The 22,832-nt window shown below is 43.4% G+C and overlaps 4 protein-coding genes across 4 annotated transcripts; 2 read left to right on the forward strand and 2 right to left on the reverse strand.

The window, feature by feature from the left end:
• Positions 1–2,380: 2,380 nt before the first annotated feature.
• LOC310801557 (receptor-type tyrosine-protein kinase FLT3-like) lies at positions 2,381–10,392 on the forward strand. The gene is made up of 19 exons (XM_083665627.1): positions 2,381–2,479; positions 2,661–2,788; positions 3,041–3,179; positions 3,681–3,858; positions 4,100–4,203; positions 4,380–4,488; positions 4,612–4,832; positions 4,996–5,093; positions 5,307–5,439; positions 5,607–5,711; positions 6,034–6,144; positions 6,551–6,707; positions 6,976–7,091; positions 8,109–8,233; positions 8,436–8,558; positions 8,659–8,770; positions 8,924–9,023; positions 9,118–9,223; positions 9,303–10,392. The coding sequence occupies exons 1-19, from the start codon at positions 2,389–2,391 to the stop codon at positions 9,450–9,452; spliced, it is 2,406 nt and encodes an 801-aa protein (XP_083521753.1). The 5' UTR covers positions 2,381–2,388; the 3' UTR covers positions 9,453–10,392.
• A 406-nt stretch (positions 10,393–10,798) lies between these two features.
• urad (ureidoimidazoline (2-oxo-4-hydroxy-4-carboxy-5-) decarboxylase) lies at positions 10,799–11,513 on the forward strand (the record flags this gene model as incomplete). Its single annotated transcript, XM_083684809.1, has 2 exons — positions 10,799–11,041; positions 11,164–11,513. Exons 1-2 carry the CDS (start codon positions 10,867–10,869, stop codon positions 11,511–11,513), a joined length of 525 nt encoding a protein of 174 aa, XP_083540935.1. The 5' UTR covers positions 10,799–10,866.
• Positions 11,514–12,342: 829 nt separating this feature from the next.
• Positions 12,343–15,225, reverse strand: pdx1 (pancreatic and duodenal homeobox 1; the record flags this gene model as incomplete). The annotated part of the gene is made up of 2 exons (XM_083670274.1): positions 12,343–12,725; positions 14,817–15,225. 2 exons carry the CDS (start codon positions 15,223–15,225, stop codon positions 12,343–12,345), a joined length of 792 nt encoding a protein of 263 aa, XP_083526400.1.
• A 2,572-nt stretch (positions 15,226–17,797) lies between these two features.
• LOC310802870 (uncharacterized protein) lies at positions 17,798–20,819 on the reverse strand. Its single transcript, XM_083667446.1, has 3 exons — positions 20,705–20,819; positions 19,874–19,948; positions 17,798–19,641 (listed from the first exon to the last, which is right to left on the reverse strand). The coding sequence occupies exons 1-3, from the start codon at positions 20,728–20,730 to the stop codon at positions 19,065–19,067; spliced, it is 678 nt and encodes a 225-aa protein (XP_083523572.1). The 5' UTR covers positions 20,731–20,819; the 3' UTR covers positions 17,798–19,064.
• Positions 20,820–22,832: the final 2,013 nt, after the last annotated feature.

Raw genomic sequence — 22,832 nt, forward strand, 5'->3', positions numbered from 1 at the left:
TCATCGTTGACGATTCTGATGGCGTGGGGGAAGAAAGTCATAATTATGATACGTTTCTGCATTTACAGCACATTATCCATCCTGCACATTCTTCATAATGATACACTGCTATAATGTTGTTACCTTAATAACCAAATCACAAAATACTGTAGAATCCAGAGAAGGCTTTGGGTCCAATCCCAGATAGAAAATGCAATGAATCACTGTTAATGGGGGTTCAGTGTTGATATGTTTACTAAAATATCTGATGACAGATAAATAATAAAATGTTAACAAAATGCACATTAAAAAGGGTGGAACTGTGCAAGTTAGCACCCCTCCTAATGTTGAAGTGTCACTCACACAAAAATGAACAAACACCTTATATGCATGCCCATGTTGTTCTCTTAAATCATGTCTGTATAAACATACATACAGTGCTACGACAGACTATTATTAATCAATGTCTGATTGACTAAAGAATGTCTTACAGTATATTGGGGAAGGCTGTCGTTGAGCTAATCAGCAAGTAATGAAAGTTGAGGAAGGCCTGATGCAAAGTGCACATTGTATTCATGTCATACAGATCTCATAATTATGACTTACTGTATTCATTTCACTGCTTGTCTTAGGTCCATACGGTTATGAACTCTTAACTTCTTGATTACTACCTATGTTCATGTTTTAGTGAGTTATATGAGACAGTATCATGATTAGACAAGTCCACAGAGTTTATCAATGACACTGAAAAATGCTGATAATTGACTCTTCATCATGTAATTGCATCAATTTGATGGTTAGCTACTGTGTTTTTGCCCTCAAGTCTGGGCAGAAGTCATTTGAACAATATAAGCTTGACTAACAGTTCTTAAAATCACAATAAACTTGTGGCCTTCTGCAATTTGGAACCAATTACCCCAACCATACTGTAGTATCTCTTTATTATGACTTACAATCTCAGAGCTCAGTATTTTTTGAGTGGCGGGAATCATAATTATCTGTCTCCACAGATAACGCCACAGGCTTTTTCTTCCTGCTGTTACGGCTGCAAAGCATGCATGGTTTACACCTTATCTTCCACTAAAGACCCATCTCTTTAGAATACACCTGGGCTCCTCCCCCTCAGACCTCTCCACCCCCTAACGCCCTATATTACAAGAACTTGGAATAAAAAGAAATAAACAAAAATAAAAAAACATCTTCCTTTCTCTAGCACTGTGACTGCTGATTGCACAAACAATTCCACATGTTCATCTTTCTTTTAGGGGGTGTCATATACTCTGTCTGAGGGCCATCTGAATGGCTCTGGGCCCAGAAGACTGGGGGTCGCTGCTGGACAGAAGCTGCAGATTACCATACAGCATCTCTCTGGAGACCCTGTCTGCACCTGGAGCCGTGGAGGGGACTCCATACATGCACTGTATGTGTGTGTGTGTGTGTGTGTGTGTGTGTGTGTGTGTGTGTATGTTTGTTTGCGTCAGCCTGTCTATGTTTTTGGGGACTTTTTTGTATTCCTTTATGCTGCACAGGTGCTTGAAGCAATGTGGAATTAATCTGCAGTGGTTTGTCTTACCAGTAGTGAGAGTGGGGCCAACTATTCAATGGTCATACCGCTGATCTCTGAGAGTGATTCTGGAGACTACACCTTCAGCTGTACGAGGGGCAACAGCATCAACTCCTCATTGACTGTCTCTCTACTGGTTGGTCCAGCACTCGGTGAGTGACAGCCCCCGTGAAAAGGGAATGAAATAAATATAGAATGTAAATCATAAAATGTGTAATTGCTTGTAATTCAAGACAAGATACATTTGATTCAGATATACCAAAAAGGACAATTGAATTATGACTCTTATGGTACGCCACAGTTTAAAAGGTTGCCACTTGTGTGACGATGTCGCCAACGACAGTAGGGAGTCAACTCGACGATTTGACATGTTTTATTTCAATTAATTCACCTCGGCAAAACTATATCTACTGTATATCTCAAAGTGTGACATTATATTTTGAGCCACTATAGATTGTCTTTTATGTTTGATACCAAATGATCAGCGATATTACATTTCTCCCCTCTAGGACTTCGAGGACGCCCCACAAAACCACAGCTGAAGTACATTTCTGCAAAATACGGCTATTTACCTAAGTTTCGGTGTGACTCAGAAGGCGACCCCAGCCCAAATATCCAATGGTTTCACAAACTCGACAAGTCTGAGTAAGCCAAGGTTTCATGTATATTACAGAATCTTAAAAAAATGTGTCAAGAGGGTTTTGACCTGAAGGCAAAAATTGCAGGTAGCTTGCTTGGTAACTTTGCAGTATGTTTGTGAAATAGCTTTCTCATGCCTCACTTGCAATCCAACCTTCGTCAATTTTCTCCTCCTCCTCTCCACTAGAAAAGGTAATGATGAGCACATGGTAGAAAGTAAAGAATACTGTAAGACAACAGCGATGTGCTGTGCCTCAAACATCAGAGGAGAGGAATGCACCCAACTCTATGACTATGGTAACATACCCACTGAATAACTTCATTACACTTAAATATTGCATTCATTTTACACTTAGGTTTCGAGTGAAAGCTTATCCAATACAGTGAATGCTTTGAATGATGTTAGAATGTGTGTGTGTGTGTGTGTGTGTGTGTGTGTGTGTGTGTGTGTGTGTGTGTGTGTGTGTGTATGTGACAGACCTGGATGGTGGCAGTATGTATGATGATGGGGCTCCTGAGGTCACACTGAGCTCTGGTCAGTCTCTGTTGCTTCGCTGTAAGATATATGAAGATAAGATGGAGTGGCTGAGAGACAGTGACGGACAGGTAATGGCCACCCTACCATCTTTTCCATTTTTTTATCAGCCTTTACTTTAATCGATTTGAATCATATGAACCGAATCCTTTCCCCTCCCTTCTCCCTATGAACCTGATTAACTTTATCTCTAAACTGCACACACCCTCCAACTCTCACTTCCCCCGACTGTTATTAGTTTAGTACATTTCCCCATCGTTCAACTACAATCACCATGCACCCCATGATCTCTAAACGTGTTGGTTTATCATCATTTCCTCCAGGTTGTAATTCAAAGATTTTCATATAACGGCCTATCAATGTCCTACTTGTACGTGGACTCAGTTAACGTGAATCACAGTGGCATCTACACCTGCAGGAGAGACAGCAAAAAAACCAAGTCCACCCACATCACAGTTCTGGGTCAGTGAAACTAGACTCTTGTCTGTCTGTCTGCCTGTCTGTCTGTTTGTTTGTCTGTCTGTAAGTCTGTCTCTCTGTCTGCCTGTCTCTCTCTCTCTGTCTGTCTGTCTGTCTCTCTCTGTCTGTCTGTCTGTCTGCCTGCCTGCCTGCCTGCCTGCCTGTCTGTCTGTCTGTCTGTCTGTCTGTCCAAAGTTAGCCAGACAGAAATATGCTTAATTAAAAGAAACACTCAACAAGTGTTCAACATTGTGATCCTGATTATTCTACCTTTCTTTTTTCCATTTTCAAAAGTCTGTTGAACACTCTCCTGCCACCTGCTTTGATTGTCTCAGTCTTCACCACAGACTGTATGTGTGTGTCTGTGAGTGTGTGCGCATGTGTGCATGCGTGCGTGTGCGTGCGTGTACGTGTGGGTGTGTGTGTGAGACAGACCTGGATGGTGGCCCAGTGTGTTTGCCAGTCAGTCCTGTTAGTGTAAACAGCAGTGTTGTGTCTCTTCAGAACGGGAGTTCCTCACCATCCACCAGTTGAATGAAAGCAGCACCATCTCTGCCCAGGACAGACCCAGCTTCTGCCTGCGTGCCGTGGTCTCCTCCCACCCTCCCCTCCGCTGCCACTGGGTGGGCCCGGATGGCACACAGACCCAGTGCCCTGAGCCCAAACGACGGGGGGGAAACAGGTAGAGTACAGCAGGTGGTCCTTCCGTAGGTTGTGTTTTAAGGCAGTTTTACAGGGGACAGGATATAGCCCTCTCCCTGTGTGGTTTCATGTGGTTTCACATGGATTTGTTGCCCCTCCCTCCCTCTCTCCCCAGGCCTGTCAAGATCCAGGAGAGCCTCCTGTGTTTCAAGGCAGTTCTACAGGACAGGATGTAGCCCTGTCCCAATGTGGTTTTCACGTGTCTCTCCCTCTCTCCCCAGGCCTGTGGAGCTGTGTAAAGGTAGTCTTGATCCAGGAGAGTACCAGTTACACCTGCAGGCTGGAAAGATGAACATCACAAGGACCCTCTCTCTGTGTGTGGCAGGTGAGAGAAGGCAGACTACACAAATTCTGACCATCGCAAAAGAGAGGCAAAGAAAATCGTAATGAAGAAGTTGCTCTGTGGTGGAACTTCTACCTTCTGCTGGTGTTTATGTTGCTATTTGTATAGGATTCACTCTTCAATGAGAAACCTGTACTGACCACTTCTCTGTCTCCCAGGCACACCCACCTTCAACGTCACCCAGGGCACAGACAACATCACCTGTGAGACTCGCAGCCCCCTCCCCCTGAACCTCACCTGGAGATCCTGCCCTCTGTTCAATGACAGGTAGGTCTCTGCTGCTCAGGTGGGAAGGACCTGAGCACCTGTCTGAGACACACAGGACATTAACATGGCTGTGAGTGTTTACATGTGTTGTTGTTGTTGTTGTTGTTGTTGTTTCACTCACAGCTGTCAGTCAGAGTCTGCAGTCTGGCAGGAGATCCCTGCCCCTCCCCCTCAGCTCTCTGACTCAGCCCAGTTCTGCCACAAGACGGTCCTCAGGTCTTTGAAATCGGCCAGTGTAGAGGACCACTTGGTCAAGTGCTGCCTCAGTACCTCCATCAGCTCACACTGCAGCCAAGTGTTCGCTGTTTCAGGTGGACCAAAGAGCCTCAGGATCACAGAACCATGTAAGTGCATCATCAGAACAAAAACATTTACTTTAAAAGTCATGTTATGACTTTAAATGTTAAAAACATACCCATAGAGACCATGTTTAGTGATAGTATTGTGGTGTTCAATGTCATTATTGTTGAAGTCAGATTGTGGACATGCCTATGATCTATGTTCCAGCGCACCACACCTCCTACATGCTCAAGGTGTCCAGTTTTGTCCTGGTCCTGGCTCTGGTGCTGGTCAGCGTGGCGCTGCTGTATTTTATCAGAAAGAAGGTAAACACCGGTCTCACACAGCAAGCCTAATCACATACTGTGTGTGTCTTACTTTCACACACACTCACGCGCACACACACACACACACACACACACACACACACACACACACAAACACACATAAACACACACAGTCACACGCACGTACACACACACACACACATACACACACACACACTCACTGTAGCCTTCATCTGACATTTTTCTCTGCAGAAACCCCAGTACCAGAGCCAGCTGCAAATGATTCAGATGGTTGGGCCCAATGATAACGACTACATCTACATCAACTTCAAAGACTTCCAGTACGACCAGAAATGGGAATTTCCTAGGGAGAACCTGGAGCTGGGTAAGAATGGGACAGATGCAGTGGGAATACTGCATACTGCAATAGAATCACTGCAAGGCTCCAAAATGTAATAATGCCTTATGAGTTCATGTCTCCAGCCACAATCCAGTGTTTGAAGAAACACTGAACCTGTATCAACATCACCCTGTGTGTCCTGTCCTCTGTAGGGAAGGAGCTGGGCTCGGGGGCCTTTGGCATGGTGGTCCAGGCTACAGCCTATGGCATCAGCAAAACTGGGGTCTCCCAGCAGGTGGCAGTCAAGATGCTGAAAGGTGAGCTGACACTTAGGTAGGCTACCCTAGTGGTAGTCCTTTGCAACCAATGGCGAATCAATCCAGGTGTCAGTCTGTTTCTACCTTAAGCAGCTCTGTTGGTATGGCAAGAAAGCAAAACCTAGCCAAACAGACAACAATCAATGGTAACACTTTATATTTAGTTATACCTGTGTAGTTATGCTGTTATAACTCTAGTAATAACATTGTATCAATATGCAGTTACAGTATATAGTAATTTGGTAATTGTGTAGATGTTACTGATGGTACTAAGACAGTGTCAGTGTGGTGCCGTAGACGTGTTGGTGTTTTGCCCATGCAGAGAAACACCAGACGGTGGAGAAGGAGGCTTTGGTGTCAGAGCTGAAGATGCTGACTCACATCGGTCACCATCCCAACATCGTCAACCTGCTGGGGGCGTGCACAGGCTCAGGTATGACAACCAATCAGAGACAGGGTGAGAAACAAAGACGAAGTCCAAATAAATGCGATGAACCAATCAAAAATAGGCTCAAAAACCACCAATCAGAGATATAGCTTAGCAATGAAAAAGTTGCAGTTGAAATTATCTGATTAGTTAGTGTGTGTGTGTGTGTGTGTGTGTGTGTGTGTGTGTGTGACTGTGTGTGTGTGTGTGTGTGTGTGTGTGTGTGTGTGTGTGTGTGTGTGTGTGTGTGCGTGCGTGCGTGCGTGCGTGTGACTGTGTGTGTGTGTGTGTGTGTGTGTGTATATGTGTGTGACTGTGTGTGTGTGTGTGTGTGTGTGTGTGTGTGTGTGTGTGTGTGTGTGTGTGTGTGTGTGTGTGTATGTGTGTGTGTGTGTGTGTGTGATGTCTACAGGGCCCACATATCTGATCTTCCAGTACTGCTGCAACGGGGACCTGCTGAACTACCTGAAGAACAACAGAGAGCACTACCACAAGTCTCTGACTGATGCCTTCACCAGGGAGCGCTTCAGCTGCCTCTACCACAACCTCCGGCCCAAGACCAGCTCCAGGTGGGCACAGGGGTTTAGGGGTAGGGGGAAGAGGTAGGGGGAGTGGGGCTGAGACAGTGATCAGGGGATTGGGTGGTATAGGATCAAGATTGGGGTCAATTCCTTCTCTCCTATAGAGAAAAGGCCTGAAATTCAAGGAATTCAGGAATCGTAATGCTTGTGATCATGATTGTGATCCTGTGACTTCCAGGTGTCAGGTATTTTGGGTATTGGTTTGAAGCAGTCAAGTCGTGAGGGGAATAGTGCTAACATCAACGTGTGTTCTCAGTGAGTTCCAGAGGCCTGATGACAACTCCTACGTCACCATGTTTCCAGCCACCACCAGGGGGCAGGAGAACCTGGCCCTCCTCAGCCTCAACTCCAGCCCGATGGACACCTCGGAAGGTCAGCCTGGAGTCAGCTGAGAGTCATATAGTCACATTGTGGTTCATGTTGGGGGGCCTTCATGTATTTACATATGGTTTCACGATGAAGTGTGAATTTGTATCCCTTTTTTTTTATTTTATTTTTTTATATGTTTTTAGGGAATTTCTGCTTTATTGGGATAGAGACAGTAGAGATTGACAGGAAGGATGGGTGAGAGAGAGGAGGGATGACATGCAAGATATGTCGAGGGTTGGAATCGAACCAGGAACCTTGCGATTACGTGGTATGCGCATTAGTGTGCTACGCCACTAAGCGCCCCGTGAATTTGTATCCCTATCTAAAAAGAAGAAACATGCTATTTAGAAATCCATGGAATGAACATACCGCACCCTGCAACACACATACCACTTGAACACCCTCCTCCAAAGAGGACACTTTCCTTGCAGTCAAACGATACAGAAAAACAAATTGAAAAGATACATGCTTACATATGAACCCATGCAACAAAGAACCATATATGCGCCATTTTCAAATTCAGATGATCTTCGATTTGAATCTAAATATCAGCTGACTGTAATATCCAGAGATCTAAACTTTAACTAAAATACATACATATTTTGTATTTATAGTCTGTATACAACATCAACACTGAAATGGATGATTCATATTGACTGTACAACTAGAAACCACCAAAATGGAGATATATGGTTCTTTGCTGCATAGGTTCTTATACAGCAGATACACATTTAGGAACCCAATGGATCTACACCATTGTACAGTAGTAATAATAATAATAATAATAATAATAATAGTAATAGTAATAGTAATAATAATAATAATAATAATAATAATAATAATAATAATAATAATACATTTAATTTGAAAGCACCTTTCAGAATACCCAAGGACACTGTACAAGGTATATATATATATTTTTTTTTAAAAAGAGCAAAGAATACAAAACTAGCAAAAGTCAGTAGCCTAGAGATACATACAAATAAAAGTGGATCTATTCTGATCCCTGTTGATCTCCAGGTCCAGGGATCTATGAAGAGTTGGTTGATCTCCAGGAGGAGGAGCTACAGACACTGACGTATGACGATCTGCTGAGCTTCGCCTATCAGGTGGCCATGGGCATGGACTTCCTGTCCTCCAAGAATGTAAGCAGAGAAGCACACTACACCCTCCCTCCCTATACCCTACAACATCCGTACTCCCTCCACCCTGGTAGCCTGTAGTTCCTCTACTCCCCACCCTAAACTCTCCCCAATTCTCCCATGCACACTGAGCTCAACTGCCTTGAGTGTTGTGCCTTTAACTGGTATGATTAACGTGGTTTCTTGGGTTTGGGTCTTTTTCCAGTGTCTCCATCGGGACCTGGCGGCCAGGAATGTGTTGGTGACACAGGGCAGACTGGTGAAGATCGGGGATTTTGGACTCGCCCGTGACATCGACAACGACTCCAACTATGTTGTGAGGGGAAACGTAAGTGTCATACACACAGGCAAATCATTGTCTCTCAATGCTAGATTTACTAAGCTGGTGGTTCTGGGCATGCTCAGTAGTGTCCATCTCTGTGTTTCAGGTGCGTCTGCCAGTGAAGTGGATGGCTCCTGAGAGTATCTTCCAGGGCATGTACACAATGCAGAGTGATGTCTGGGCCTATGGCATCCTACTGTGGGAGATCTTCTCACTGGGTACTTTAACATCCATACTCCACACACACACACGCACACACGCACGCACACGCACACGTACACACACACACGCACACAAGGTCTTCATCTACAATAGGCCTACAGTCCATTGATCTCTCTCTCTCTTTCTCTCTCTGTCTCCATCCATCTCAGGTGTGACTCCTTACCCTGGTATAAAGGTGGATAGCAACTTCTATGTGATGATTGAGAGAGGGTATAAGATGGAGCAGCCATACTATGCCAACGAGTCTTTGTAAGTGCCCTTAGTCCTTCTGCAGCACACACATTTCATATAGAATGGTATAAAGAAAGGTTTCATCCCCCTCTCCTCATCCTCCCTCCTCCAGGTACGGGATAATATGTAAGTGCTGGGCCCTGGAGCCTCATGATCGCCCACACTTCTCCAAACTGGCAGCCTTCATGGACAACCAGCTGGCAGAATTGGAGCAGAAGGTGAGTCTCTGTAGGCGACAAAACACTGTATGTTCACCAAACACAGTGTCCGTTTCTGACTGTGACTCTCCTCTCTCAGGTCTACCATAAAGCTCTGGACCAGAACTCCAATGACTCGTTATACCAGAATGCACCAGTGAACCCTGATATCTCAGCCTTGGCTAAAGAGAAGGAGGGTCTTCAGACACAGACACAAAATCAGTACTGCAAGACCCATGCCACTGAATAGGTCACAACATCTCTGACCAAGACACCACAGCAAGGATCAACCTCTTATACCAGGCAATGACCAACCTTTTAAGCCACAGCAGTAAAAGCAGGGTCACAGGGATGTCATGACAGCGTAAGAATTTGAGAAGCTTGATGACTTTCTGTCACTGTTCTGATAGCTGAGGAGCAGCTGAAATGATCCCTTATGGATGGGTAACTTTCTAGCCTTCTAACCTTCAGTTCAATTTAAGATCTTCCTCTATATTAATAGTCCATCTATGTTTGTAGCATGTACAAATTAACTAATAACTTGCTTTATCCAAACTACAGTATTGTCAATTAAAACCATGTCTATGTGAAGACTTGTTCCTTCATAGCATTTTATTACCTTGTATGTAGCATTGAATTACATAGTTCTGTATGTAGCATGTAATACTATGTTTGTGTCTGAGACAACCTGTTAATATGTATATAATTTGTATAACTTCAACTGATGCTACGGGAAAATTTGTATAAATTCAGTCTACAGTTCTAAACGTAGCGCTAATGAACAGAAACGGGTTCTCGCCCACAGTGTGGTGCCTAACGTATCAACACAGTCTCCAAATTATTACATTCTGGGGGATCGTTTCTGCAGAGCAGGAAATACGATCTGGGGGATTGTATTATCTATCCAAACCATGAGTTTTAAAAACAGAAATAGTCGCGATATCCCGTAGCTTCTCTTTAATACTATATCTTTATGAAGCAACCAGTGATATGACTCTTTAACTACTGGGCTGAGTGAAGCAATATTCATGTGTTTGCACTGCTGTGATCCTTATTACTTCTTTGGCATAATTTTCTTAAGGCGGATGTATTCAGGGATGTGACATTTTGAGTGATAATGGATAATAAAGCCGATAGTCTATGACATTTAACTAGATTTCATTTGGCTGTCTTTACTATCTCTGCCTGTGTGTCATACTGTTTGCAATAAAAATATATATATATATAATGGCTTAAATTTAATGAGTCCTATAAGTGGTCATCAAACCAGCTTGTTAGAAATGGCAATGCCGCCGATAAGGCCCAGCAGATGGGGCCATAGCTACATACAATTACACGTTGATATCCATTCAGACCTATAACGCTTCTCATATCATTGCATCAAATTAAGGTACGGCTGTGGTTACAAATTGAACTACAACGTTGCAATATTAGGCAACACAGAATATATCCTACCTAAACTGTGCACAGAATGGGAAAGATATACAACCCCTAGATAATATTAACCCTTCTCAATGGGGTTGTCTAACACTAACTCATGTGCCCGAGTACATTGACCCTTACAATTGGCACACTGGGCTTTTCCCATTTTCCCATTACATGCATCTGTCCGAAGGTCATCGCCTGCAGGCCCACATTGGAGAGTCTGGCACAGGAGTCAAGTCATGGACATCAGTGCGGTAAATTCCCTTCCCTACGAGGATTTTGTGGATGTTTTCGGTAACGTGATAGAGAAATGCCCCCTGATTACGGCCGCGGTATGGTCACTACGTCCGTTTGCGGGCGTCGTTGACCTGGAGGCCGGTATCAACGACTTCATCGACGCCCTCCCTGAATCAGGTAGGCTATTTAAATTAGTCTATAGCAATGTTTTTGTTTTATTTCCGTGTCATCAAAATGGCGCACGGTCGTATGGTAGAAAGGTGAGTGGGTGAGGTTGGACTTCTCATGTGTGTGTCCAGGTAAAGAGGGGATCCTGAGATGTCACCCTGATCTCGCGGGGAGGGACCTCCAGAGTGGCACTCTGACCCGGGAGTCACGAGAAGAGCAGGGTCATGCGGGTCTGGTTTCGCTGGACGCAACTGAGGTCTCGCGAATGGCACGCCTGAACGCGGACTACAAGGATCGCTTCGGATTCCCCTTCGTGATCTGCGCGCGGATGAACAACAAGGCGACCATCCTGCGGCAGTTGACGGAGCGTCTCGGGAACGAGCGCGCGATGGAGAGGGCGCTCGCCATCGAGGAGGTTAAAAAGATCTGTCATCTGCGTCTCCAAGGCCTCGTGCTCCCGGACATTCCCAATAAGTTGTGACTGTGACGTGATGGTCTTTACATACATGATGCGCTTGTACACAATTGTCCCAATGCAGGCCCTTAGTTGCCAAACACTATAAAAACTAATTGCGTAGACTGGAGGTTTGATAATAACGTTTTTATTTGATGATAATTACGCACATTGTTATGGTCTTCTTTTATAGGCCTATACTACAACCCAGATCACCATAACTTTTCAACAGTACATTATTGACAGTGCCTGATTTTCATCATTTAGACTTTAACAATAGCATAATAACATACAGGCCAACGTTTGCAACTCTTTTTTTGTCATCTAACAAATTATGACAATGTATCAGATTGACTATTGACAGTGCAGTTACATATTGCCATGTCCTGTGTGTAATTCCATAAACATATTTACATAGTACATAAATTAGACTTGGTTTTATTGCCACAATTTTCAGGAAAGATCAAAACATGTTTTTAAATGATATTGAAGTGCATGGCTTTTGTAAAGCACTCAAAGTTTACACCAAAAGTAGTCTTTGCCTCACTAGAGGGTCCCTCTCTTGTGGCCACTGGTAGTCTACTGCCCTCTTCTGGTAAAAAAGAGAGGCTGCAAAGAGAGCAGTCACTGCATATACTGGGATTGATATGTCCATGTGAAATTGTCAATACTCGTTAAGGCAGCAGGTCCTAAGCACCAATGGTATATGGGGTTCAGAGTTCAGGCATTGATGAAGCACAGTGCCTCAGCTACTCCACACATCAATCTGTCATGTCTGGTAATGTAATGAAACCATTCTTCGATGCCAGTCTTTGGAATAAGTGCCTTTCCTCTACTTTTACCAACCTCTCTCAAGCTAGGCAGGGTCTCTGGAGCCTGAGAGAGAGTGACCGTGTAGGGGCGAGGAGGGTGTGGTGTGGGGGGTTGCTGTGGAGGGTCCAGTCGAGACCCCCAACCCTGCCTCGTCTTTCAGATCCCCAGAGGTGATGGAGGAGTCCTGCTCAGGGTCCACCCCCCGCACCCTCTTCTTGTCCTCCTCTTTCTTCCATTTCATGCGTCGGTTTTGGAACCAGATCTTGATGTGGCGCTCGGTGAGGCTGAGGGTGATGGCCAGCTCCACACGCCGCGGTCTGGAGATGTACTTGTTGAACAGAAACTCCTTCTCCAGCTCCAGCAGCTGGGCGCGTGTGTAGGCCGTCCGTGTCCTCTTGTTCTCCTCTGCCTCCAGCATGTACGGCCCTGGGAGAGAGGGAGAGAGGGAAGAAGGAGGAAATACTCAATTAGCTTAACTTTACTAACACACACAGCAGCATACAGACTAAACACTCATCAGCTGGACTGATGTCAGCACAACTAGGCCTGCTGGTACAGCCACAACAATGTTTGCTGTGTGGGGAATTTCAACTTGTTTGGATGAGGAGGGAAGGGGAGAGGAGACCTCTTATTTGCTTTTACAGAAATGAACATTAAAACATACAGTCCATCATAGATTTGCTTATACACCAGACACCACAGTTGTCAGTGCAACTAGCAACAACTAAATGTAACTAGGGGGATTTAAATTATTTACAATGCAAAACATCCTGGATCATCACCCAAACTAACAAATTGATGAAGTTAACTGGAGTGAAAATGGGCATAAACGTACTAAATAGAAAATAAAATATAACGTTTCTACTAGAAGACCCTCATGTGTCGAACACCATGGAAACATCTTTAATTCAAGTAATAGGGCACGAGAGGACGTGCTTTATCGTGAATAAAGTCACAGCTGATGGGCGTTGTTAGGCCCGACGCGAAGTTATTAAATTATATGATATAGAGCACCTTTCCTTTAAATTATTGGTGCAAGAGCTGTTGATTCCAAAACAATTTCAGCATTATATGAGCAATTAATATATCAAATTTGATTAATAAAAAATACATTTGAGCAGCAGACAATCTACTTTATAGGTTCTTTCAAAGAACGCATTTCCTTGAAATGTTTTGATCAATTCGTACTTTTAATTAGATGTCTATGTCTGAACACGCAAATTGAAAGTTTACTTAATTTTATTATAATAAATTAGGCTAGGACTATTAGGCTATATTTCATGAGTTTTTGTGATGACCCGTGATTTGACATCTACAGTAGCTTGAGATAATCGAATGAAAGTAAAACTCTACATTTAGCGTTGATAAGGCTATAAAGTTAAATTATAACGCTGCGAGCTATCTTCCATTAGCCTTACCAAATAAGATTGGTTTCGGTCTACTTTTTCAAACCGATAAAATCGAATTGAAGGCAACCAATGCTATTAATTTGACTTGTCCATTTTGTAGATTATATCCCTATTTTAGAGCTGTCATTTGTGAGACTTTAGGCCTCCCGTTACAATGTTGTTTACCTCACTCAATACTAATAAATAGTGAATATTTGTTTAATCGAAACCCTTTAGTGACTGTACGCCTGCCTGAAAGGCCAATAAATGCTCTCACTTGACCCGTTGAACCGAGTAGACTTAAAATGGCCGCATCAGAAAATAAACCTCTTTGAGAAAGAGTAAGGCTATGTCTAATATAATATTACTCGTTGAATCTAATTCTAAACATGTTTAATATAATACATAATTATGAACCATCTAAAATATGCAACAATATGACCTATAGGCACAAATGGACAACTAGAATCCCCAAACAAAGCAATTGCAAAGACGCAAATTCAAACATCTTTGAGGAAAATCATAGGTCCATCTTGGGACTTATAAGAAGCACTCCTAGATGAAAACACTGGTCTGAATGAGGGGAGCAAGCATTGACCTCCTCGGTTCTTCACAGATTGACTGACAAGGTAAACTGACACCCACCCACGACATTTACTGTAGCAACATGATGTCACGTATATAGTAACGCGCACAAAAGCCATAATCTCCTCTAACTTCTTTATGGTTGTATGGTATAATTTGACCAGAAGGCACACTATTAAACGAATGTGCTTATATCCAAAGAAACGTTAAGATATCAGTATAGACTACTATTTGGCATTTCACCTGGGCCTAGTTAAATAAGAAAATGCAATCCTACACAAGGTCGATTGATGTTTTATAGAATTCTCGTAGACATGGTAACAGAAAGCCTCACTTGAAATCCTATCGGCCAATATTTTAGCAAATCAAATGAGGCTACTAGAAAACATTAATTTAAGAATTTTAAAGACTAAGTCTACTTCGAAAAGGCCTAAGTCATATTAATCTAAACGTTTCCATATGGATCTATTCGGTAAACATAGAACATGTCATTTTTATGCAGTCGCGTGATTCGCAATGCGTAATTATTGTTAATGTGAGTTACCTGCCCATTGGCCCTTCCAGGTGTGTACGTGAGACTTGGTGGTTTTCATCCAAGGGAAAGGGAGGTGGTATCTGTTCCTATCGGCACATAGTTCCCCAGACTCTCCGTAACCCCCGGCCGGCGCCTGGGGATGGTGGAGCTGTGGCACATCCGGATCGTCTCGCACTGGCATGTAAGTAGCAATGTCAGGGAGACTCGCCTGGTCTAAGGCTCCTATGGACGGCGTGATGTAGATGGACTGGGCCTGTCTCCCCATGTAAAGGCAGGGCGGCGGGCTGTGGCTGTAGTCTTCGCTCTGGGGTCTCTGATAGGCGCAGGAGTCTTTGAAAAGCTGCGCTGAGGAGTAGTAGTGCTCTTCTCGATTCATGACTGCCGAGGGCCGGAGCTGTCGAGCCGTATGCGCGCACATGTACAGTACCTGCGCCCTGCCTCGGCGTATACCTGCTGCTCTACCTGTGCTCCGTGCGTTTGGCGCCGCTATAGGCCATCTACAGGTGTGTCACTGTCACCATGTGACCCCGCTGCACCTAAGTCATTGGTTTCACTGTTTACACAAAACTGAGAACTTGTCGCCTTTGTTTCTATTCGTGTTTCCTATGCTGCCCCGAAGTCCAACAATAATTGAACAGAATTGACCGCACGCAAATCAGTGCCCTCGGCAAACACCCCACTGTTTGCCCGAGAGTATCTGAGATCCACCTGCGGTTGGCCCCAATGCAGCGATGACTAGGTGAGCGGGGGAATCTCTGCGGATAGGGGCTAATGCCATCGGGCACCTAATCAGCGAAATTGAGGCCTACAGAACACGGGTGAGAACGCAAACAGCTTCAAAATGTCATGGCTTTCTTTGTCACTTTGGAGAAGAAGAAACTATAGAACGCACTTCGCCTAGACTACATTTCACTGCCGTCAAACAATATCAGACATTGGGGTTTTATATGAACGTAGTTCTCTTATCAATAGGCCTACGCGACTGAAAGGGGGGAAATCGATAACCACATATGTATATGGTACTCGAATCGGCACCCCTGAGATAAGAAACTTGGATGGAGAGGCGGTTGTCTTGGAGACATTAGCAATCAACTGTAAGGCGGATCAAAAACCAAGTTGTGGGCACTCCTATTTTGATATTACTCTTTTTTATTCGCTCAAGAATAGCGTAATCTGACAACTTCTAAAAATCGAACCATTACAGTTCAGTAAATGCCTCATTTAACACCATTTAACGGGTTGGTGTTAACAAACAGTAACTCGGTTGTCCCTCCACCACTCTCATTCCCTGTTTGCTGGCCATTAGGCTGACAGGTTTTCAGTCCATTAAACAACACTCCTCGCGGTAAAGTAAAGAGGAGTGCATCAGTGTAAACCAATTACCATTGAGTGAGGAACAGAACTCAATTAGCAAGTGTTGCGCCATGGAACACACTCCAAAACCGTCTGCGCATCTGTTCATTTGACGCAACATATGAGAGCCAACAGCTGGCCCATGACCGCTCCAGATATGTTCTTGTTATACTAATCTAGTTAGTATATTGTTTTGAGCCTATTGCTTTTAAAGGCTATGACAATATAAATAGGTTAAGTGCTTCCCAACTCATTGGCGTATAGGCTTTTGGAAATTTTGTGCAGCTTTAAAATGTTTTAAGTGTTGTTTTCTCCTCTAATCGCCTACTATTTGTTAAAGCGGTTCGCTGCCTATGGGTCAACAATTGCATGACTTATTTTTCTTCGCCGATAAGGTCTGTTGTCGATCAAAAGCATAGGCCTAACAGCCAGCAGCTGCGTTATAGGCAACAAAAACGAATGCGCATGACGACTATTTGCACTGACGTCTTCAAGAGCAATTACGGCACTTTCTACAGTATAATGGGGCACTCAGCCCTATTATAAAGTTCAAGTAAACCAATTCCATAAAATCAGTCCGTGTAATGTCGCTTAATGGTGTTTATATTTGATTTTCGTTTGAAAGAGGAAGGAAACTGTTAACAGAAGCAATTCCCCACTACACTGGAGACGCACAACGGGGCTTATGAAGCGTGATTGCATAAAACCATGGCATGGAAATTTATGATTTTAAGTGAACGGCAATGCTGCGTTGCTCAACCTTTTCGTGCACACGGAATGAAATGCACTGATTTATATAATGCAATTGAAAGGATTTTTAAGGACTGAGTGCAATAAAATGGTTAAAGCTAAAAATTGCAGGGTATTGACACGGGCCAAAGAGCCGTATTTTACTGAGGCCAAGAGGACCCAATGGATTAGAAACACCAGATGGAACCTACTGCTTCGGGGAAAGACACTTACAACGCTTGAGTTAATGTCCAGCTGTTGATTCTGGATAGGCCTACTACCTGCACCATATCCAGTGGTTCTCTCAGTAAGCATTACAACTTATATCAATTCAAGCCAGAGCTAAATTTAGCCTCAAAATAATTGTATTGCATGCCTACCTAATTAGCAAATTTTAAGCCTATTACCTGCATGGCGAAAAGGTGATCATTTTAATAGGCTCGCCACTTATCATCAAATAGGCTTATAGTGCTTGCCTGCAACCATAACGATCATAATAATAATAATGCTTGTACTATTAGTAGTTGGACTACCTAACTATTATTATTATTATTATTATACAACGTTGAATGCAATAAAGAGGGTTTGAGGGAGCTGAAGGAGTGTCATGGTAACAGGTATTCCCTTTCTTTCTCAAACAAAGACGTTTCTGATAAAGCGGGTATATATACATGTCAAAAGAGGGAGACACGATAAAAAAAAATAAAAAAACTACTTACCTTTTGGCGACAGCCATAGCCTATGTAAACATGACCAACAGCGAGTAAGGACAGAGGAATGCTAACGACATTATTATTTAAATCAAAGCTAGCCTATTGTATGAGAATAACGTACTACACCATTAATCAAGTGATGTGAGACAGTGTTGAATAACCATTATAAAACATTAACAAATTAAAATCCAAAAGACAAAGTCTCTTTATATTTTCATTGTCATGTGATCATGTACAGCATTGTGAGAAGAAAGGGCCACTTGTGGGCTTAATGTGTATTTTTGTGCCAGCAAAACATTCTAAAGGGGAGAAAAATAACCCTAACCCTTACACTCACTGAGCACTTTATTAGAACACTATACTAATACTGGATAGGGCCTCCCTTTGCTCTCAAAACAGCCTCAATTCTTTGTGGCATTGATTCCACAAGATGTTGGAAACATTCCTTTGAGATTCTGATCCATGGTGACATGATTGGATCACGCAATTCCTGCAGATTTTTCAGGTGCACTTTCAAGCTGTGAATCTCCTGTTCTACCACATCCCAAAGGTGTTCTATTGGATTCAGATCCGGTGACTGGGAAGGCCACTGAAGAACACTGAACTCATTGTCATGTTCATGAAACCAGTTTGAGACGACTTTGTGACATGGTGCATTATCATGCTGGAAGTAGCCATTAGAAGTTGGGTAAATTGTGGCCATGAAGGGATGCACATGGTCAGCAACAATACTCAAATAGGCTGTGGCATTCAAGCGATGATTGATTGATTGGTATTACCGGGCTCAAAGTGTGCCAAGAAAACATTCCCCACACCATTACACCACCTCCACCATGAGAAGGTGTACAGGTGTTCCTAATAAAGTGCTCACTGAGTGTACGTTGCATAAGCTAAACCTTCCATTGTGCATAGGCCCTACCGCTATGACTGCTTTACAACACACATGTCCAAGGCTCTGCATCACAAATCATCTGCTGTACCATGTCTTAGGAAAACACTACATCTCAATCACTCTACAAAATGACTGTGACTTGGGTAAACTAAACAAAGCACTTCTATAGATTTGTGGACCACAGGAACATACGCAACAGCTAATAAATACAAGTTTTGATATCTTAGGGGATTGTATCACCTTGCTCAAGTCAGTGGCCTTGAATTTGCTGGACGTAAGGAAAGAAGATGCAATATTTGGCCCTTGAAATCTTGCCATGTTTCCAACCCAGTTCTTCTTTTTAAAAAGAACAGTAGAAAAGCCTTTTAATCAGTCACGCTTCTGTTTTAACCAGAGACAACAGTAAAAAAATAAAATAAAATAAAAAACCTGTCCCAATAATCTCCCTCACTCACTCTTTATTTCTCCTCCTCTCTCTTTGTCTACATCTCTCCTCTCTAACCCATTCAGTCAATCAAGGATGCCCATGTGCTTCTTTGGGGTGGGAAGAAGCCCCTCTGGAGAATTCTGTCAAATATTGTGGCTCCTCCTCCCACTGGGCGTATCCCTGACAGGGGAGCGTGAGCACGTCCTACTGTGTTGGCTGGAGTGATGGGAGGCGTGGCCTGAGGGCAGGGTACAGTTGGAGGAGGCGGAGCCACGATTGCGAGAGCGACTGCAGTCCCTGGACAGGGAGCGGCTTCTGGAGGAGGAACCGCTCTTATATGGGGAGTGTTCCTTAGAATGGGGCATGTGTGTTTTGGGTGCAGAGTCTCTTTTGTGACCGTGTTTACTGTCTCTGTCTCTGCTTCTATAGTCTCTGTTTTCATAACTGTTATCTTCCTCTTTGCGGTTGTTGTCGTTGTCTCTGTCTTTGTGGCTGCCGCCTCTGTTGTGGTCTTTAAGGTCTCTATGGCCCTTGACGGCCCTGTGGTCTCTGGGAGGTGTTCCACTGCGATCCCTGCTCTTTGACCGGAGCTCCGCTCCATGACGCCCCCCTGCGGACCCCTGTCCTCCTGAGTGGCCAGTCGGGCGGCGTTGCAGGGCTGTGGTGCGCAGGGTGTTGAGAAGGAAGCGCTTGTTGGTGCTGCGCAGCGGACACTTCATCCTGGAACAGAGCCAAACACCTCATGAACATTCAGCTCTGACTGGGTTCCTACAGTCCTCGTAATAAAAAAAATAATAACACTGCAGAGGGATCAAAAAAGAGGGATTTATGATATTCCATAGGGTGTCTTTTAAGCAGTCTGCCTGGGGTCAGTCACATAACTGTGTCACTATAGGAGGACATGCAACAACAGATCCTGGCCCCATTCACCATGCAATGTCATCACACTCACCAACCAGCGGGGCCCATGGTCTCTGCTCTAACCCGCGCCCTGTTGGTCTCTTTGAGCAGCTCCTCTACCGCACGCCTGGATGGAAGATGGAGGGAGGAAGAAAAGATAGAGAGAGAGGAGATTAGGAGAGATGGAGAGTATATCATATTATATAGATATTATATATATATATATATTATAGAGAGAGATGGAGAGTATCAAATGACAGAGGGGGAAGAGGGAGGAAAGACTATTCAAAAGAGAAAGCAATGGAGAGTAAGAAGGACAGAAACAGTGGGAGGGAAAACAAAAATGAAAAAGAGAGAGAGTGAATGCGTGTCTTTGACCACAGCGCAGACAAAAGTAGACAAAAGCAGACAAAAGTGTGTAAAGGAAATACTGTATCAGTATCTCTCTCTCTCTCTCACAGGCAGCTCCCTCCATCTCAGTCACATATCTCTATCATCTTTCTGGCAGACTCAAATATCTATTCACTCACTCACTCACTCACTCACACAGACAGACAGACAGACAGACAGACAGACAGACAGACAGACTCACTCACTCACTAGCTCTACAACTTAACCAATCCTTACATTACTACAGCACAGCTAGCCTAACGCAAACGGATATACAACCTGCTGCAGGCATATCAAATTCCCTAACGACTTAGCCAATACAGTCATGAATAATTTGAAATAACAATATGAAATAGTTTGCTATGTTTATGCTATTGGCTAAAAGAGCTAGCTAGCTGCTAGCAAGCTTATGATGCCCACATTAAAAACACTTATGGGATGCAGAATGAAGGAGAGATATTCCACACTGGCAGTAGGATAAAGGATCACATACTTCTCCAATTCACAGTCATCTGCCATGACGTACGGGGCTCAGTGAAACATCAACGAGAAAATGTGCTGGCTAATATTTATCATAGATATCTTTGGTTTTTTCCTCTCTTCCAAAAAAGGGCTTTCAAGTGAAGACCCATAAGGATTTCAGCCCTTAGCAGTGCCTGACGTAAAATCTATATATTTTAGCAACATTAATCAATAGCAACATACAAACCACAGCAAAAGCTATTCAATAACTTTGGATGTAAATTGGTTTATACTTGTTTCCATTCTTTTGAAAAGGAAAAGGAAATGTCTTTTGTCTGTGTACGTTTTTGAACAGGCATTAAGAGGTGACCTATAGGTTCATTTTGTGATTGACAACACGAGATGCCGCCCTATCTCTCTGACGGACGGAGCGAACAGGGGGTCGGCGGTACAGCCTGGGTTCTCTGAGCTCCAAAAAGCTCCATGGAGCTCCATTAAGACTTCCAGTTTTTGCGGCTTCAAAATAAAGCGCGAGCTAAAACATGAATGGCAAGTGATGGGATCACAATATTTTCTCTTATTTTTGCTGAAATAAGGAGAAATTGCCCAAGAAAGTATATACATATATATACATATATATATTGAATCTTTAAAATGTACATATTGGTGCAATAACATGTGATTTTACACATGTCTATTATATGTGTATAAACTGGACTGTACAGAAATATTTTTCATAGATTTCAATTCATCTCTACTCGGCAACACTTCGAGAATGCAGATCAGGTGAGTATGAGTCTAAAGCGATGTCTTAGCAAATGTTGATGGCTCTTTACTCTGGCCATACACCTGAAAGTGGCAGCACTTTGAGCTATATGGCCAGAGTAAAGAGCCATCAACATTTGCTAAGACATCGCTTTAGACTCAAACTCACCTGATCTGTATTCTAGAAGTGTTGCCGAGTAGAGTGGTACCAGAAATGAATTGAAATCTTAAAAATAGTTCTGTACAGTCCATTATTCTGGGGAAATACTATTTCATCGGTGTAATTAGGATAGAATTATAAACCCTTCTGGGGCAATACTATACCAAATATTATATGGTGATGATTGATATACATTTCTCTAGATAATTAGCATATTGTTTGTGGTTCCTTGATCCCTATTTACCATGTTTAAATGCTAAATTAAGTTTAAATTGGGTGCTCTTATTTTGAAGTTCTTCATTTACATAGATTTACATTGACCGGAAGGAGATGGGCGGAATTCCACTATTAGAGCTCAGAGAACACAGATGGCAGTACAGTACCGCGAAAGACACGGGGCACGGGGGCGTTTTGCGTGCGGCAGCGGACGGCTTGTTGCGGTGAATGTGTGATTGAGGTCCTAATTGTCCCCCTCTCGGGGCCGGAGTTAACGGCACGAAGGAAAGGCCAGAATAGGTAATATGATGCATATATTGTGCTTGCACGTCCTCAGTGTCACCATGTCTCGTTTCCAGTTGAAATAGCTTTTGTCCATTATCCATCTCCGCGATACTCCGCGGCTCCTGAAGGGAGGGGGAATACAATCATAGCCTCCAGACACTTCATCCTGGGAGCAAATGATAAGAAATATATTGCTTTCATTTAATCAAATAGGTAACGCCTTTGAGATAGGATAATGCCTGAACAGACATCCACTTAGGTAGGGTTAATGCAGTATGCGCGCGATGCAGATGTTTCTCCGCGAATAATTCATTATTTTCGTATCGCAGTCCCATCTTTTTTACTTGATATTTTGTTGTCATAAAATTTGTATTATGTCGTAACATGAGAATTCAGATTTGTTGAAGGATGACATGATTTTTAGCTTGGCAACATGGAAAACATGATGATGGTGGTTTTGACTATGTTTTTTTCCACCTTGACATGCAACATTGTTTTATTGTTTTGTCCTTATTTGGGTAGGGACAGACGTCATACATTTTCTGTTGCATTGGGAAAAGGCTGGGTTTAGCATCGGCATTGACAGGTGCAAAGCCTTCATTAGCCTACTGGTATCGATAGAAAACGCAAGCGTATAGATGCAATAACAATAACACTGTGGCCTTGGAGCACCGGGAACACACACAAACACACTCACACTCACACACACTCACACATAAGTGCTCTTCCGAGA

This window comes from Argentina silus (assembly GCF_951799395.1).
Source record: "Argentina silus genome assembly, chromosome: 1".
Lineage (NCBI taxonomy): Eukaryota > Metazoa > Chordata > Actinopteri > Argentiniformes > Argentinidae > Argentina > Argentina silus.